At 45.8% G+C, this 17,103-nt stretch overlaps 1 protein-coding gene across 2 annotated transcripts in view; it reads left to right on the top strand.

Moving 5' to 3' along the window:
• The window catches only part of Vps13 (vacuolar protein sorting 13C), a 209,788-nt gene that overhangs the window by 143,750 nt on the left and 48,935 nt on the right, over nucleotides 1–17,103 (top strand). For both annotated transcript variants that reach the window (XM_037423426.2, XM_037423425.2), the window contains 2 exons: nucleotides 4,530–4,660; nucleotides 13,410–13,548. In XM_037423426.2, the coding sequence (XP_037279323.2) occupies nucleotides 4,530–4,660; nucleotides 13,410–13,548 (270 nt within the window). The remainder of the gene's footprint in view (nucleotides 1–4,529; nucleotides 4,661–13,409; nucleotides 13,549–17,103) is intronic.

Below are 17,103 nucleotides of genomic sequence, written 5' to 3'. Positions count from 1 at the left end.
AAGCGTTTGTCATCCCATAATCGGATAGGTTGCTGAGGCTGAAGGCTTCTATTGTGGGTTGTAGATGCTATTTTCCCTGTATTCCTCACAGTCTTCAGAGAGTACTCAGTAGGAATGAGGTGCAACCTGGTCGAGCACCATCTCTTTTCTTGACCATCTCTTATCATCCCTCAGGCGAACAATGTTACCGTGGTGAAGTTTTGAAAGTGATCCTTTCAATTTATTGTGTTGAGGTCGCTTTGCACCTTTTAGCTGCAAAGTTGATTAAAGTCAGGAAGAGCAGACCTGAAGAGGTGATTTATTAGCAATTCACCCAGGAGAACTGTTGCACTTTAGAGGGCTTGTGCGATAATTCAGACACCTTGGTAAAAGCCACCTCCTGAATGGTGGGTCTCCATGATGTTTCACCACTTGTACGCCTTTTTCAGGGAGTTCATTTGAACGTGGAAAGTGAGGACTCGACCTGATATGCTTGAAGTGTTGCAACGCTGCGAGCGAGCAAACTCTCTTGACGCAAACTGTGGCCTATTGTCACTGAAAACTTCCATTGGTACTCTGCGTCTAGTAAAAATGGATGGCATCCATTTTCGCGTATCACTTCTTGTGCTTAAGTACAAGAGCGATTCTTCAGGTTGGGCATATGCATTGATCTTGCAAGTTTCAAATTAGCTTATCCTGTTCCTAATGTCTTGAGCCATTTCTGGCCAGAACATCAAAAGCCTCTTCTTCGCAAGTGATTTGTTTATGCCTAAGGGGCCTTCATGTAGCTGACTCCGCATTAGTATTCGTAATGATCATGGTATGACCACTTTGGCTCCCTTAAATAACGGCTTTCTAATGATCAACAATTCGGAGCCGTACGCTTCGTACGGACCCATAAGCTGTTATTTCTGTTCAGATTGAATGACTCTGACCACATCTGAGAGAATTTGATCTTTTCCTGTCTCTTCGACCAGAGTCGCACTGGTTTTCTCACTGACCAAAATGCACTGGCCCGATATTGCATGTACCTCCGCATCACTGTCTTCGTCTTTCGTCATATTGCTGCAGTGGGAATTTGGAGCTCTAGAGTCGGTGTCTCACTGGACTAGAAGTTTGCCAGAACATAGGCAAACTGGTATTCGTATCACATCAGTCGGAGAAACAGGCATTGTAGTCGAGGAGGCATGTCACCAATACACTTTTCTTTTTATATTGTCGCGTGTGAAAAAGAGAGACTTCGGGCAAGGAATACCGTGTAGTCGCAGAGACACAAGTCAGTGACATGACGCAACCAAAAAGCTTCAGCGAGAGCACGTGCTGTGCCAAAACAGCTTTCTCGTTTGTTTCTCCTGGATGCAGGCTCGTGCTCGCCGCAGTTCATGGCCAGGTGGCAGCATCAAAATCAACGGCTGATGATCTGTTTCTATGAGCACCTTTCGGCCATATAATAAAGTCATGAAGCTTTCACCGCCGCAGACAACGCCTAAAGCCTCCTTTTCAATTTTTGAGTATCTTTTTTTTTTCACACTCTGTGAGGCACCTCGAACTACATGCCACTGGTTGCCAATCTGAAACATGCTTTTAGAAGAATGATGCACTAAGCCCGAATCTTCAGGCGTCAGTAGACACTTTACATTCTCTTTTGGTAACGTAGGTAGCAAGCACAAGTAATCAAGTTATGGCCTCCTTAATGGCTTCTAACTCTTTTGTATGCTTGGGTCCCCATGTGAAGTTTCTATCATGTTTTAACAGTTCACGAAGAGAAGTAGTTCTGTCTCAGAGATAAGGCACGTATTTTCCAAAATATGTATCTATGCCTAAGATACGCTGAAGCTCTTGCTTTGTGCTTGGTTATGGCATTTGCTAGACGCTGCTGATGAGTTCGGGCAATGGCTGTATGCATTTTTCACTGATCTTATTGCCTAGAAAAATTATTTCCTTCATGTCTATTTCACACTTCGGGGCATTTAATGTGATTCCATGTTTTTGAGCCGTGACCAACGCAGCCCTCAAATGCTCTTCATGCTCTCTTTCAATCGAGCCCCTCATGAGCACGTCATCGACGTATACTCTGACGTCTGAGAGGCAATCAAGTACTTGCGACGTTGCTTTCTGGTACACCTCTGGTGCAGACGCTAAAACGAATGGCATGCAAAGAAATCATGAACACCTGAATGGCATGCTGACTTTACAAATACGAGAGCTCTTTTTGTCTAACACAGTATGATAGAAACCAGAGTTGGTGTCTACTCTTGAGAAGACACTTGCGCCTGTCAGCTCGGCTTGAATGTCTTCACACTTGAGACATTCATTTATGCTTTGCGGATCCAAACAAATTTTCAGAGCCCTCCCCCCCCCCCCCTCTTTTTTTTCCAAACTATAACCAAAGGACTCATTCATTTAGTAGGTTCATTAACCCTTGATATGATGCCGGTGTCGCTCGCACTCTGCCACTCATTCTTTAGCAGTTGCTTGAAGAGGTGGGGCACTCGACGAAGGTGTTAAATAACTGGACGTGTTCTTTGTCGAAGCACTATCTTGTACGGCGCTCGAACGCATACCAAGCCACGAAACAGGTTCGGGTAGTCTCTCATGACGCGTTTCCGAAGCGTTGCCTTTCCTAGTCCAGCATGAGACATTAGTGCCGATACCTCCGCGGTGTGACACAAGAAGTCAGTCCTCACATGCAGCAAGTCCAAGTAGGGCGCATCTTTTTAACACTACAAAAAAACTACAGGCACTTTTCACTGATAGCGAATCTTCTCTGAGTAGGTGCTCTCGAAGCTGGTTGCTGGCAGTTCCGAATACAATTTGATCTCATATCATGGATTCCCGCAAAGTTCTGAACTTGCCACTCTGTGCTTTTAACTGGAGGTCTTTCAAGAAGCTTTCAAAAGGTTCACCATCTGCCCGGACGCACTTTCGAAACAAGTATCGTTCGAAAGTCTCAATCGTGCGAGGCTGGCAATAACTTTCAAACTTTCGAAGATTTATGTCGTAGCGCTCCTCCTCTGCCATCATGTAACCTAAAGTGTTGAATACTTCGATAGCTTCTGGCCCTGCGACATGGAGTAGCAACGCCACTTTCTGCTTCTGTGTTTCTTCTCGCTTTCCGTGGGTTTAAGGTAGGCCGTAAAAGTGGAGTTATATGCGTTTGATTATCGAAACGCAGCAACCGCTCCTCTCGCTCTTTCCTTCACTACTTATTGTTCATCGACTGGTTTTCTCTTCCAAAGCCGCTTTCTCTCCTTTCCAAGTGCTCCTCTAAATCTCGCGTTACGTACCAAAACCCTAGTGTTCTTTTCGAAGCAGTGCTCTCTTCCCGTAGCCATGACTCTGTCAACTTCACGCTTCTCGGCTAACTGCTTTTGTTGCTGTGCTGGCCCATGTCCCTATGAATCATGCCGGTATAGACCCTTTGTTGCACTCACGCCTTCAAAAAATTGCCAACACGATAGGCCACCCATTTGGTGACATGCAGTACCAGAGGGCCTTTAGTTGAGTGTGGGCAACTGCTCGCAGATTAGCCAGAAGTTGTAAGTTCTTGACCAATCACAGCATCGCTTGACAACAGCATCACAGATTTAACATGCCGGCATTGCACATGTTACTGGGAAGGCTTGAAAGACCCGGAGAGGAGAAAGGATAGTTTCTTGGAATTTGTGGTGTGCTTAGGCATTGTAGTACTGCCAGGTACGACATTGTTGATCGTGACAGCATTCCCAACACAATGCGCGGGTTCACTTGAAATGTTTAAAAATCTATCCATGGTGGTTTAGGAGCCCTTTAAAGTGACAGCTTATTTTCTGCTTATTCATGAATAATAAGATGGTTATTATAAATAAACTTGTACTATAACAAAGGCATGTCCATTGAAATAAATATATATTATGGACATAACAAAATGCACGCATTAAAAAAAGTTCAGGCGTGGTAGCATTGTTTGTGCATACCAGTGCTTGCCTGTTAACAGCTGAAATGGCAGCCCTGTGGTTTATAAGACAGTGTAAAGTGTTTACTCTTTGAGAGATAAGAAATTGGACGGGCATGAGTTGTGAGTGCAAAAAATGAAAACCACCTGTAAGACAAATCAAGGCTTACTGAAGTAAGCATGGATGTGTAAGCATTAGCCGATGTGCTGGCCTAAACAAACTTTTGATTGGAAACCGAAGCTCAACAGCGTAAGCAAAAAAAAACTGTATATCTGCATGAGTTGACAATCTTTGCGGCAATAACATGAAAACAAAGTAAAAAAAACATGGCACATGTTTTTAACATAAAAATGACTTTGTATAGTCGGGAGCACACTTGTTTAGAGTGGCCAGTCGGTTGTTCAGCCGCCGTTTTTTTGTACTAATTTGCACAGACCAACGCTGCAGTGATACCAGGTGTTGTCACACCGGGTCTTTATGCATGAACGAAGGTTTGTACCTTATGCAAGGTAGCAGCCGCAGACTCCCACAGCAACCATAGTGATGCGCTCGATTGCTCTAGGCAAGTGTCTGTACAACTGTGCTGTCATTGCTTGGTGTTACTTTTCCTTGCAGAAGGGTGGCTTGTACATGGCTTGCCAGGTTGGCGAGAGCGCAGCCGTTGTGAGCTTTGGCGACTACGAAGATGGGTTGTCGCCCGTCTTTCTGGTGAACCAGAGCAGCGTGGCACTGTCCTACTGCCAGTAGTACGTAGGCTTTGCTTGCTCTTGCGTTACCATTGTTGCTCCGAGCTTGTTCACGTTTAATTTGTGTAGTAGTGATGTGCTACTTAGCCGAACACGAGGACAATGCTTTACTTATGTGCTGTTAGAACAGGTGCACGTTTAAGGGTGCATTTATACTCAACAATGACAATCAGTAGTGCATCTCCTATACGCTGATTGATTAGCACTTCAAGGTAACAAACGACACACGTACTGCTTGGCTTGACAAAGCTTTATCCGCTGGGCAGTATGTGCAGAGTTACTGATCAAGGAAGTGCAAAAAAGCTAAATGACGATTGTTGTAATGTGACATGAGTGTACACTTAGGGTGCGACTATTTCAAATTTCAACACTTAAGTGTGTGCAATACTTCTTAGGCCAACTGTAGAGATACGTTAGGCCGCTTGTTCAGATACGTTTGGACATACTGGGAACGACGTGAATTGCAATTGGTTTTAGTTGAATAAGTTCATTGCTAGTCTCGTAATTTGTCTTCCATTTTTGTACCTTATTTTGTACCTTATATGTACTTGAACAGTGAAATCTCAGTTAACCTAAAGTTTTTTTAGTCTGCCTTCAGATCATATGTTACGGAAAGAAGAGACATCATATCGACGAGGCTGTGGATTAGATGTATTTGAAAGCAGCGGTAATGGCGTGACCAGTTCACCAGCGATCGAGCGGAGGCAACCCTTCGTCTTCCTCGTCAGGCACACACGCGCGTCGTCCCCTAGAATCTCAGTATGTATGCATGTAGCATGATCCCCGGCGACAGAAGCGCCGTCTCGGCGCATCTAAATGTCAACGTCACTAGGAGAGTGGTAGGGCTTCAAGCGCGCAACGTGTACAGTATCGGTAGCCTGTTGGGCACATAAAGGCGACGGGGCGACAGGACCAATTTCATATGTCACAGGAGTAACCACAGGAAAGATTCAGGATGGACCTGTGTAGCGAGTAAGCAGTTTTTCTGACAAGCCAACTTAACGGGTCGGGGACCACAGCAGCATCAATGAACCGGGTAAGAAGTGCACGTCGCGGTGCCGTTGATCGTACAAACGCCGCTGGTTCTCTTGAGAGGCCAGGAAGCAAGTGCGGGCGATTTCGCGTGCGTTGGCAGCTCGAGTGATAGCGTCAAAGGCATATTCGCTGGTCGGTGTCGCGTTAGACGGAATGACTGTATCTAGGGGTAATGTAGGTTCTCGGCCGAATAACAGAAAAAATGGGGAGTAGGCGGCAGCGTCATGGCGAGAAGAATTGTAGGCAAATGTGACGTACGGCAACGCGAGATCCCAGTCGGTATGGTCGGTAGAAACATACTTAGTGAGCATGTCTGTAGAGTTCACTTTAGACGCTCCGTGAATCCGTTGGTTTGCTGATGGTATGATGTAGTCAGCTTGTGTCTCATTTGACAGGACTGCAAGATGTCGGCTATGACCTTTGACAAAAAAGGTGCGACCACGGTTTGTAAGCAGCTGCCGTGGGGCTTAGTGTTGCAAAATCACGTTCTTGAGGAGGAAGTCGGCGAGTTCTGTGGCGCAGCTTGTTGGAAGAGCTCATGTGATGGCATAACGCGTGGCGTAGTTGGTGGCCACAGCTATCCATTTGTTACCCGGGGAAGACAAAGGGAAAGGGCCAAGTAGGTCCAAGCCAACGCGGAAGAACGATTCTGACGGAATGTCAAGTGGTTAAAGGCGTCTGATGGGAAGTGTCGATGGCGTTTTGCGGCGTTGACATTTCTGACAAGCCGCAACGGATCTTCTAACTGAGCGTGCAACCCCTGGCCAAAAGAAGCGTCGGCGTTTTCAGTCAAAAGTGCGTGACACTTGAAGGTGACTGGCAGTCGGAAGGTCATGAACTTCATTTGGAACTTCCGAGCGAGGGTGTTTCGGAATGACAAGCAGCAGGGCCGATCCATCCGGCTCAAAACTTTGGCGGTATAATACACCATCGTGGAGCACGAATGAGTGATACGACTGATTGAAAGATGGTGATTCGAGTCACCGATGGATGTCATTTGCGAAAGGGAAAAGACGCAAGGCTCGGTGTTGGTGTCAGGCATAGTGCTCGACTCAGCAACCGGGTAACGGGACAGGCAGTCTGCGTCGTGATGTAGGCGTCCAGACTTGTACGTCACCGTGTAGGTATACTGTTGCAGTCTCAGAGCCCAGCGCCCAAGCCCGCCAGTAGGATCCTTCAGTGACATAAGCCAACATAGTGCATGGTGGTGGGTTATTACAGAGAAATTTGTGCCTTGTAAATATGGGCAGAACTTTGAGACTGCCTAAACAAGAGCAAGACACTCACGCTCTGTAATAGAATAGTTGCGCTCAGCAGCTGTGAGGAGGCGGCTAGCGTAGGTGACAACTCGGTCGTGTCCCCGTTGGCATTAGGCTAACACGGCTCCGATTCTGTGACCACTAGCATCGGTTCGGACTTCTGTCGGAGCGAATGGGTCAAAGTGAGTTAATATAGGAAGAGTCGTCAGAAGCGTGATTAGATAAGAAAAAGCAGCAGCTTGGTCGGTACCCCACGTAAACGTGACGTCTTTCTTCAGAAGCTCAGTGAGGGGTCGAGCGATGGTTGCGAAACCTTTCACAAACATTCTAAAGTAGGAACAAAGTCCCACAAAACTCCGGACGTCTTTGACTGACCGGGGTACAGGAAAACTGGTGACTGCACGAATTTTCTCCGGGTCCGGCTGCACACCAGATGCGTCGAAAAGGTGGCCCAACACCATAATTTGCCGGCGTCTGAAGTGGCACTTCGATGAGTTTAATTAAAGGCCTGCAGTGCGGAATATGTCGAGAATAGCTGACAAACGCTGAACGTGGGTGTGAAATGTTGAAGAATATACAATGAGATCGTCAAGATAACAAAGACATGTTGACCATTTGAACCTTTATAGCAGAGAGTCCATCATGCGCTCCAACGTGGCTGGGGTATTGCATATTCCAAACGGCATAACCTTGAACTGATATAGGCCGTCTGGAGTCACAAACGCAGTGTTCTCTTGGTCTTTTTCATCGACAGCAATCTGCCAGTAGCCGTAACGTAGGTCTATTGAAGAAAAGTATCGGGCGCCGTGGAGACAATCGAGAGCGTCATCGATGTGGGGTAAAGGGTAAACGTCCTTTTTCGTGATTCTATTCAGATGGCGATAATCCATGTAGAAGCGCCATGTGCCATCTTTCTTTTTAACGAGCACAACAGGGTATGCCCAAGGGTTCGAAGAGGGTTCAATAATTCTTTTGGCTAGCATCTTGGTGACTTCTTGTTGAATTACTTTACGCTTGGTGGCAGACACCCGGTATGGTCGCCGTTGAAAGGGATGATAATCACCTGTGTTAATGCGGTGCTTGACGAGTGTACGGCTGTCTATGTCGAATATGTCGCGGTATGAAGCCAGAAGGTGGCAGAGTGCTTCTGACTTCTCTGATTCGAGGTCCGGGGCGATCATGGAGCGTAAGGTTGCATCCAGGCACGTGGCATCCTGCGAGTGACGTGGGTGATCGGGACATTTGTCTGCCGCAAAACAAGTTACGTGGTCGTCAATCAAGGGTCTTAGCGTGGCGACCGATATTCCTTGAGGTAGCACTTGTTTTATGAAACCATAATTGACAACAGGTAAATATGTTCGGTTAAAGGCCATGGTTACGACGGAGTGTGGGACAGTAATGTCACGCCCCAGGAGAACATCAGAAATAGGCGTCACGATATAATCACCATCGGGCATGGGAGAGGGTGTTGCCAATTCAACGAATGTGAGAGTTTTAGGTGGTATCCGGAAGAAGTCAGCGATGCACAAGCTGTTCGGGAGTTCAGGGTGAGAATCCGGGAGAAGAGGAAGTTCGAGGCAGAGAGTACCGGCGACACAATCGATCAGGGCAGAATACGTCGATGGGAAGTCCATGCCGAAGATTAGGTCGTGAGGGCAATTTTCAAGCACCGTAAATAAAACGAGGACACGGCAGCCGGCAATACTAACGCAAGCCGTACAAATTCCAGTGATGGCCACAGTTCCACCATCAGCGACACGGAGGGCTTTAGTTGCTGCAGGCGTGAGGACTTTTTTGAGCAGGCGATACAGATGAGCACTCATTATGGACACTTGAGCTCCGGTATCAACTAATGCCGTCAAAGAAATACCGTCCACATACACTTCAATCAAGTTCGTAATAATGAGGAGCGTCAACAGAGGATTTGGATCAGTCGCAATTGATGCAGCACTGTCTCCCGGAGCTGCATGATCTAGTTTTCCTTCCGAGAGGATCCATAGATGGGGAATGGCGGCGTTGAGGTGATGGCGAACGAGCAGTGGAGCGGCTGTTAGGGACTTCGGAAGAAGGGTACACACGACTGGGGGAATACCGATAGGAGTCCTCGTATGGTCGAGTAGAGGAAAATGGGCTCCAGTTTGAGGGCGTCCAAGTGCTGTGGCAGTAGCGGGAGATATGGCCAACTCGGTGGCAGCGGAAGCAGATCGGTCTGTCGTCTGCAGTTCTCCATTCCGTCGGATTGCGGGATCGCGGAATAAAAAGTAAGTCGTGGCGTGGTGCATTTATTGTCATTGGTCTGGAAGTGGGTCGGGAGGCAGAGCAGACCACAGGAATACCGAGCTTTGCAATTTTCTGCCTCATGATGGCTTGAATAACGGAGACCGCCGGAGGCGTTTGTGCGGCGCCATGGTCGATCGGATGTGGAGGAAATGGTGTCAGACTTTGCATCTCAAGCTCCTGTGGAACTATATGTGTCACACTGTCCTGCATGGGTGGTGCGGAACCGAGATCGGTGCAGGTTGATGTAACAGCCGTGTTTCGTAGCCGCGTAAACTGAGGGAGAACACAGCGGCTTTTGGCCATTTCGAAGCGGCGGCATTTCTTAGTAATCATATCTTCAGTCGTGACGTTGGTGTACACGAGTAAGTTGAAGGCGTTGTCCGCCCCTTAAGTATGTGGCCCACCTTGTCACTCTCTGTCATTTGCTCGTCCAATTTCCGGCACAACGTGAGCACGTCCTGTATGTACGAGACATACGTTTCAGTTGAGGACTGTGCATGAGTGGCAAGTTCTTTTCGCGCTTCCATTTGGCGACTGGACGGGTCCCCAAAGGTGTTGCGTAGTCGCTCCTTGAAGATATCCCAGCTGGTGAGCTTGGTCTTATGGGCATCGAACCAAACACGTGGGGTGCCGTCCAAGTAAAATATTACGTTGGCGAGCATCATTGTAGGGTCCCATTGGTGTGTCTGGCTAACACGCTCGTACATACGGAGCCAGTAATTAACGTGGAGCTCAGGTTATGCGTAGAATGTACCGGGATGACGGGGGTGGGGCATCGTCAGGTACGTGGTAGCTGGAGCTACAGATGGAGACGCTGATAGGTTGTTGTTATTGGTAGTCATGGCCGGAGACTGAACGGTGTGGCTACTGCGAAGCTTCGTGGGGAGGACGGGGAACGTTCCACCTCCACCAAATATGTTACGGAAAGAAGAGACGCCGAAGAGATGCCATATCGATGAGGCTGTGGATTAGCTGTATTTGAAACCAGCGGTAATGGCGTGACCAGTTCACCAGCGATAAAGCGGAGACAACCCTTCGTCTTCCTTGTCAGGCACACACGCGCGTCGCCCCCTAGAATCTCAGTATGCATGGAGGTAGCAATATTAAACTACCTCTTGATCAACAGTTTAAACATAAAAAAAAGTGCATCTTTTTTCTTTCTGCCTCATGATGTTGAAGTCTAACAGCATTAACAAAACCTTCAAGAAGCAAGAGTGAAGTCAACGGCAAAACTGTTAAAGCATCAGTTTACTATGTGGTCTCAACATATGAGGGCTTTTTTATTTTGGTATTTTTTTAGCATAACTTGAAAGCTGCCCCACGCAAGTCACAAATTTATATACATCTAGATCTAGATTACATTAGTATTTATGACATGTGCTGCATTGTAGCAATCACATTTAAGGGGAGACACGGGTATGGGAGGCCGAGAATTTTCCGAAAAAACGATCTTTTGAAGTTTTTTTTTCATAATCATTAAGGTCTAAGGAAGCTGTTCCTAAAATATTATAGCCCTGTAATGCGTATTCGTCGAGTTATTGGGTCGCAAAGTCAGTTTGATGACCATTTTCGCTTCCGAAACCACCTCAAAAACGGTCGTATTCAACGCTGCAGCGCGCGAAAACCGCACCAAGTAGCGCGGCCATTTTGGTTTCATTTTAAAGACCCATTTTTCTTTCAACTATGGAAATCCTGGAAACTCAACTATGGAAATCCTGGAAATATCGCCGTTTCCTTTGATTGGACTTGGCTGACCAGGGGCCACTCATCTCATATTTGTGCAGGGACCATGATTGAACTATTCACGGGTTATGTGCTCGACTTCGTCGTCCTATCGAACTTTTGTTTGGGCTGCCAGCTAGGGCCGAAGGAGGACAACCCAAGGTATGCCGAGTGGCTAGCTGGTCACACTTGCCAAAAGAATACCTCCAGTAAGCCAGGACAAATGGAGGTGGAAGCAGCACAAATTTTATTTGGCCGCTCATTGGAGAGACATGGGCTCCACTACACAACCATGTTGTGTGATGGAGACAGCCGGGCCTTTAACAGTCTGCAGGAGGCACAGGTATATGGCTTCGTGCCAATAAAAAAAGAGGACTGTGTCAACCATGTGCATAAGCGCATGGGCACAGCACTTCAAAACCTCCTGCAAAAATAGAGCCGAAGGAAAGCCAAGCCTTGGCGGCAAGGGCAAACTGACAGGCGAGCTAGTCACAAAGCTCGCGTCATATTATGGATGGGCTTTACAAAGCAACCAAGGAAGCATTGAGGCCATGAATAATGCTGTCTGGGCAACCTTTTATCACGTAGCATCTACTGATGCAAGCCCTCAGCACTCTCACTGCCCAACTGGTGAAGAGTCATGGTGCAAGTACAACAAGGTTGTTGCCAAGTAGGAGACTCCTCCGAATCATCGCTACAACCTGCCGGAGTATGTGGTTGATGCCTTGCGGCCTATTTACACGTGCCTCTCTGACAAGAAATTGCTGGAGCGTTGTCAGCGAGGCAAAACACAGAACCCAAACGAGAGCCTGCACTCCGTCATCTGGTCGCTCATGTCCAAAAACAAACACGCGTCGCTTTTCACCGTTCAAGCTGCTGTGGCCGAAGCTGTCGCAAGGTTCAACGCTGGCAAAGGGAGAGCAGATGCCGCCATATTGAAGGAGCTGCACCTGCAGCAGAGTGTTGTGGCCGCCGAAAGAGGCTCAGAAAAGGACAGTCGCCGACTAGTGGCATCGGAGAAGAAGCATGAGCATGCTGAAAACTTCAAGCATGCCATGAAAAGAAAGCGCACCAAAGAGAATGATGATGACTACATTCCTGGTGGCTTCTAACATGGTTAATACACCGATTCACACCTTTTCTTGTTAAATATAAGTGCTCAGCATGTTCCTAAACTTCTTGTCTCGTTTTCTCAAAACAACAATTTTCATCACACCCTAAGCCATTGCCCACAGTATTTTTTGATGTAGCAGTCGGATTTTGATAATTCTTGCAGCATTTGAAAGCTTATACATTGATTAGTGCAAGAAAACCAAAAAATGTAATATTTTTATTTACAATAGTGATTTGATTAGCAACAAACTTGAGCAAGTTTCAGATTTCTAATGAGTATACTTGTTAAGGCCATAACTATGGCACCAATGAAGCTAAAAATAAAATTATGGTTTTGTTGCACTCCCTGGCCTTCATGGAATGCTGTCATATCAAATTTGTAGCAATATTTTATGAGGAAGATGTCAAAAGGCTGGGCAGAATGCAAGCTTATGTAACAGTCAATATTTAAAAATCTAAAAGTGATAGCGAAAAACTAATTGCATATTTATTTTCAGGTGTGAAAAATACATATTGTACTAAAATTGCAGTTGGAAATACTGAACATTAAAGAAAAAAAAATTTTCAGACCAGTGTCTTTCCTTATTGTGCTGCTGTACATAATATTCTTTCCAGAGGTTATGTGAAGGTAAATTCATTCCTTTGACATTCATTTCGTTCACACCACTTTCATTGTAAGTCGTAAGCATCTAGACTGAAAGAGTGCTTGAGGTGGTACTTCGACAACTTTGGCTATATCTTCTCTTTTTTTTTTTTTTGCTGTATTTTTCATTGATTGGTACCTGGCCACGTATTTAAGTTTAGAGCATTATCGAAAGCTTATGCCAAGCAAGTTTGTCAGAAGGGCTGAATACCAAGTCTGTAATGGCAAAGCAGCTATGTTTTGTTGACATAGATCAGCCCGCGTCAGTGGAGTGTACTGAATTTTATATCGTTAGTTGTAGTTCGCGACGACACTGCTGCCAGTGCCGTGGTGAACAGTAACAGGTGTTCGGGCACTTGTTGTTGACACCTAGGCATTGTAGAATGAGATTTTCAACCTAAAGGTGTGGAGGCAAAGTTTCATTAAAGTAGGATTGATTGAAAAAAAAAAAAGTACTAAAAATGAAAAAAAGGTCCTAAAAATTTGGCCAGAGAATCTCAGTCTTCATGCAACGATTTACTGTACTTATGAGAAAGAGTGTTGTGGTGTGTGCATTTAAATGTCATTAACCCACATGCATGAGACGCATCAATTGCATTCCGCCGTTCATAATTAAACGTAAGCACGTGATCTGTTCCAGTTGGTTGTTGCACATTCTGCAGAAGTGGTTTTTAGATTCAGTGCTCTGCATGTGCAGCGGCTACAGGGACATGTGCTTGCACTCTCTGCCACCCAAGACTGCCGTGCACTACACCTGGGACAACCCGATGGCCAAGCGCTGTCTTCTGTGGGGCTCCAACGGCTGTGCCAAGCTGAACAAGCTGGAACTGCTAATGGTGCGCTCTTCCGATTTCGTCCCTTCCTGCACAGCAGGACTCGCTTATTGGGCATTCCATGCCTCATTTTGTATGTGGAGGAATATTTGTTACAGTTGAGATATATTAGAGTCTCAACATGTGGCAACGAAGATATTGCACACCCATTATCTATGCTGCACTGTGTTACATGGCTGTATTGCCAAATATTATGCGAAGCCAAATGTGTTACGGAGTGCAAACGAGATTATTGCCCTACAAGCAAGCGAGATTTATTTTGGGACATTTGGTTTTTTTTTACAGCGAAAACTGCGAGATCACAGCAAAGGTCGCGTGCGCCTAGTTGTTTGCCGCCAGCGCCGGTTTTCGTAACTACTATCGCGCGAAATAAAAAAAAATTAAGTAAATAAAAAACACCAAGTACACAATGGGATTCGAACCCAGGTCCCCTGCGTGTTAGCTCAGTATCTTACTACTGAGCTACACCGGTGCTTAGCCATTCATTGCAAACTGACCCTAGGCAGGCTTTGTGTCGGGAAACAAATCCTAATGAAGTGTTTTAAAACAGCAAAGCAACAACCAGGCGTCACAAAGTGCGAATTTTATAAAGACTGAGCCATCGAATGGTTCAACTCATTACGGTAGTGCTGGACATAATTCTTCGTCGGTCACAGCACCGAAAATTGCACGAAATGCCTTCCAAGTGTGTAGGGGTTACCACGCTTCTCCGGAAAATGACAAAGGATGGCATGGTGAATGCCTCCCTTTTAAACAAAAATTATAATGGTTTGTTGTGTTGTAGGTACCTCGCAGTTGTGCTTGTTGCAGCTACCCAAAGAGTGTTGAAAAAAGACTCTGAAAGGCCACTCTTCCAGCTCTCACTGTGACTGGGCTGCACGTTCTGCGCAGGCCTGGAGTTTTTTTTTTTTTTTTCTGCTTGGCCTGTAAATCATTTCAGATTCAGTAGCTCACTCAGATGTGTGCGCGAAAACAGTTCCGCTCTCCGTCTGTGTGCAAGGGCATAGACTGGCGCATTGTTCAATATAGTATTCAAAGGGGCGAATATTTTTCAGCTTGAGCCTACAATATTGCTATACCTCTTCATATGACGCTTCAAATGGATGTTACATTTATAAGATCTAGGCAACGATCCAGTATATGAGGGTTTGATACTGCAATCAAATTTAGCTTACACCTTTTTCACATAGAGAAATTTTTTGTTTCTTTGAGTCAGTGTACTACTTAGTTGTTAATGTGGTTGTTTGATGTTTGAAAGGGACAATTTTCGGTAATGAATGAAATAGTATGCACCTCATAGGTGGCCCTAATTCTGGGAATACACTCAAACCTTGTTAAAATGTAATGAGATATAACGAATTAATGTATATATTAATTAGTACTGAGAGCTTAGTGCTGAGAGCATTTTTGGAGCGCGGTATATTTGAATTAACCGTCGCAAGTATTTGCGCGTTCGAATTGCAGGGCGTTTTCATCCATTAAAATACACATAGCTTTGATGGGACCTCAGCGTTAGTTTGAATTACCCGAAAGTTTGAGTTAATGAGATTTGACTGAGTTTATTTTCCGTGGCATGCGCGGTCGCGTAGCAGTACATTGGGCCACGAGGCGGTTGCATGCTTATAGGTGCGCGCTCATCTGAGCGTACATTGCCATAAACTGTTATAACTGATATAACGAAACAATGGATATAACGAAATAATTATTGCTCTCCTTCAATTTCGTTATGACGACGTTTGAGTGTATATATATTTTTTGATATTGGAAATTTTATGTGTCTTTATGTCGTTTCAGACAAAGAAAGCCAATGTAAACTGCGTGCACTATGCCGCCCTCAGCACTGTGTTTCTAAATGCACAATGTTCGAGTGGTTGAGTATTGGCAAGAAATGTCTTGAGTGTTGCTTTCATTGCATGGGACAATTTATGTATTGCCTAAAATAAATAATATATAAAGTACTGCCCGATTTATCTGTGTAGATGGCCATCCGTTTCATATGATGGCAACATTTCCTGAATGGTAGCAAGTGGTCCTGAATGGTCACTGTTACCTCATTAGCTCACTAATTTTCCCTATTGTACTGTAATATACAGTAAAAGCTCGTTAATTCAGATCTCACGGGACCGGAAAAACTGTCCGAATTAACCGAATGCCGAATTAACGAATGAACAGGGAAAACAACATTTAAAAATCAAGCTGCAGAAGCATACCTTTATTTGTTGAAGTATTTTGTAATTGTCTGCGTTTTTGCGCAGATTGCGGCTGACATCACAATTTTTCTTAACTGTTCCAAATGGCCAACAGCACGCAAGCTGTCGGGAGTGTTCAGGCAAGCGTCCTCTAATATTAACAGCGCCTCCGAGACTTCCCGTGAGGTGCGATGAGGTCGCGGCTGTATCTCCTCGCATGATTCTTCGTCAGAATCGTGGTCTTCATGGGCGCCCGTGACATCATTATACTCTGTTTCATACATCAGGTGCAACGCTGTGAAGGCTAGGCAAGTAGTCCGTAAAGAAAACACGAGGTGTTGCTCCACGCGGTTTCGTAGCCGAGTGGTCTGACGCGTCGCTCCGGAGAGTTCACCGTAGTTTTGAAGTGCATTGGTTCGAATCCACGTGGTGCCATTTTTTTAAAATAATTTTTGCGAGTTCAATTCGAAATCTTGTTTTTTTTTTTTTCAGTAACTTCAACTTACTTGCACGCGGAAGTGAACTGCACGTATCTATTCATTTGTAGCATACCGTGTCCCCTTGTGAGGGCCGGAACCTGCTGAGCTGGCACCGAGGTTTGACCAGCATGGCGATTTTGTCGCGATTATACCGCATTGTCGGTTTACCTCGTTGATGTGAGCAAGTACTGCGTGTAAGATGACGTCAATTCATTGATTAGGTAGCACAGCAGCTCCAATGAGGCTGGGTTAATGACAGGTGCTCACCTTCAACAAGTAAAAAAAAAACGACGGCTCGGGTCGCGCGGAGAGCGAAAACCTGATACAAATGCGACAAACATAAATTACCAACTCGCATATTTGGATTGTTTATCCGACAACACAGGCGTTTGTTTTTTAACCTGATGACAAATATGTATGCTTAGAAGTTTCCTGAGAAGCATTTATTGATTCTCGTACACCCCAAGCAACGCACTACTTTTTGGTCGCGGCAGTACACAGCGCAAACAAGAGCGCTAGCTTTGACAGCGTTGCACATGATGTATGAAACGGAGTATAATAATCTCTTGATCGGTCAGGAGACCACTCGTGGCGACACCATCATCAATCGCGATGTAGTCCTGAAAGGCCACATCTGTGGGAAGGACAGCATCGAAAGTTGGGCAGTCATCCTCGGTGGACTCGGTCGGTGGACTCTGCCGCTTTTTCAGCGTTGCCATCACTGTAGCGCACGATGGTGGTGGCATGCAAATGCGGTCACAATGGAAGAAAAAGAGAACTCCGCAAGAAGAGATGGTTCCAACATGACAACACAAGGGAAAATGGCGTCGGAGGCGCTGAGTGGAGAAGAAAGAAGACGCCGACGTTCGGTGACGCTGCGATTGTCCCCA

The sequence above is a fragment of the Rhipicephalus microplus genome, chromosome 4 (assembly GCF_043290135.1).
Source record: "Rhipicephalus microplus isolate Deutch F79 chromosome 4, USDA_Rmic, whole genome shotgun sequence".
NCBI classification, from domain to species: Eukaryota; Metazoa; Arthropoda; class Arachnida; order Ixodida; family Ixodidae; genus Rhipicephalus; species Rhipicephalus microplus.
Note: the sequence above shows the minus strand (reverse complement) of the source record. Positions and strands in the feature narration are given on the sequence as shown.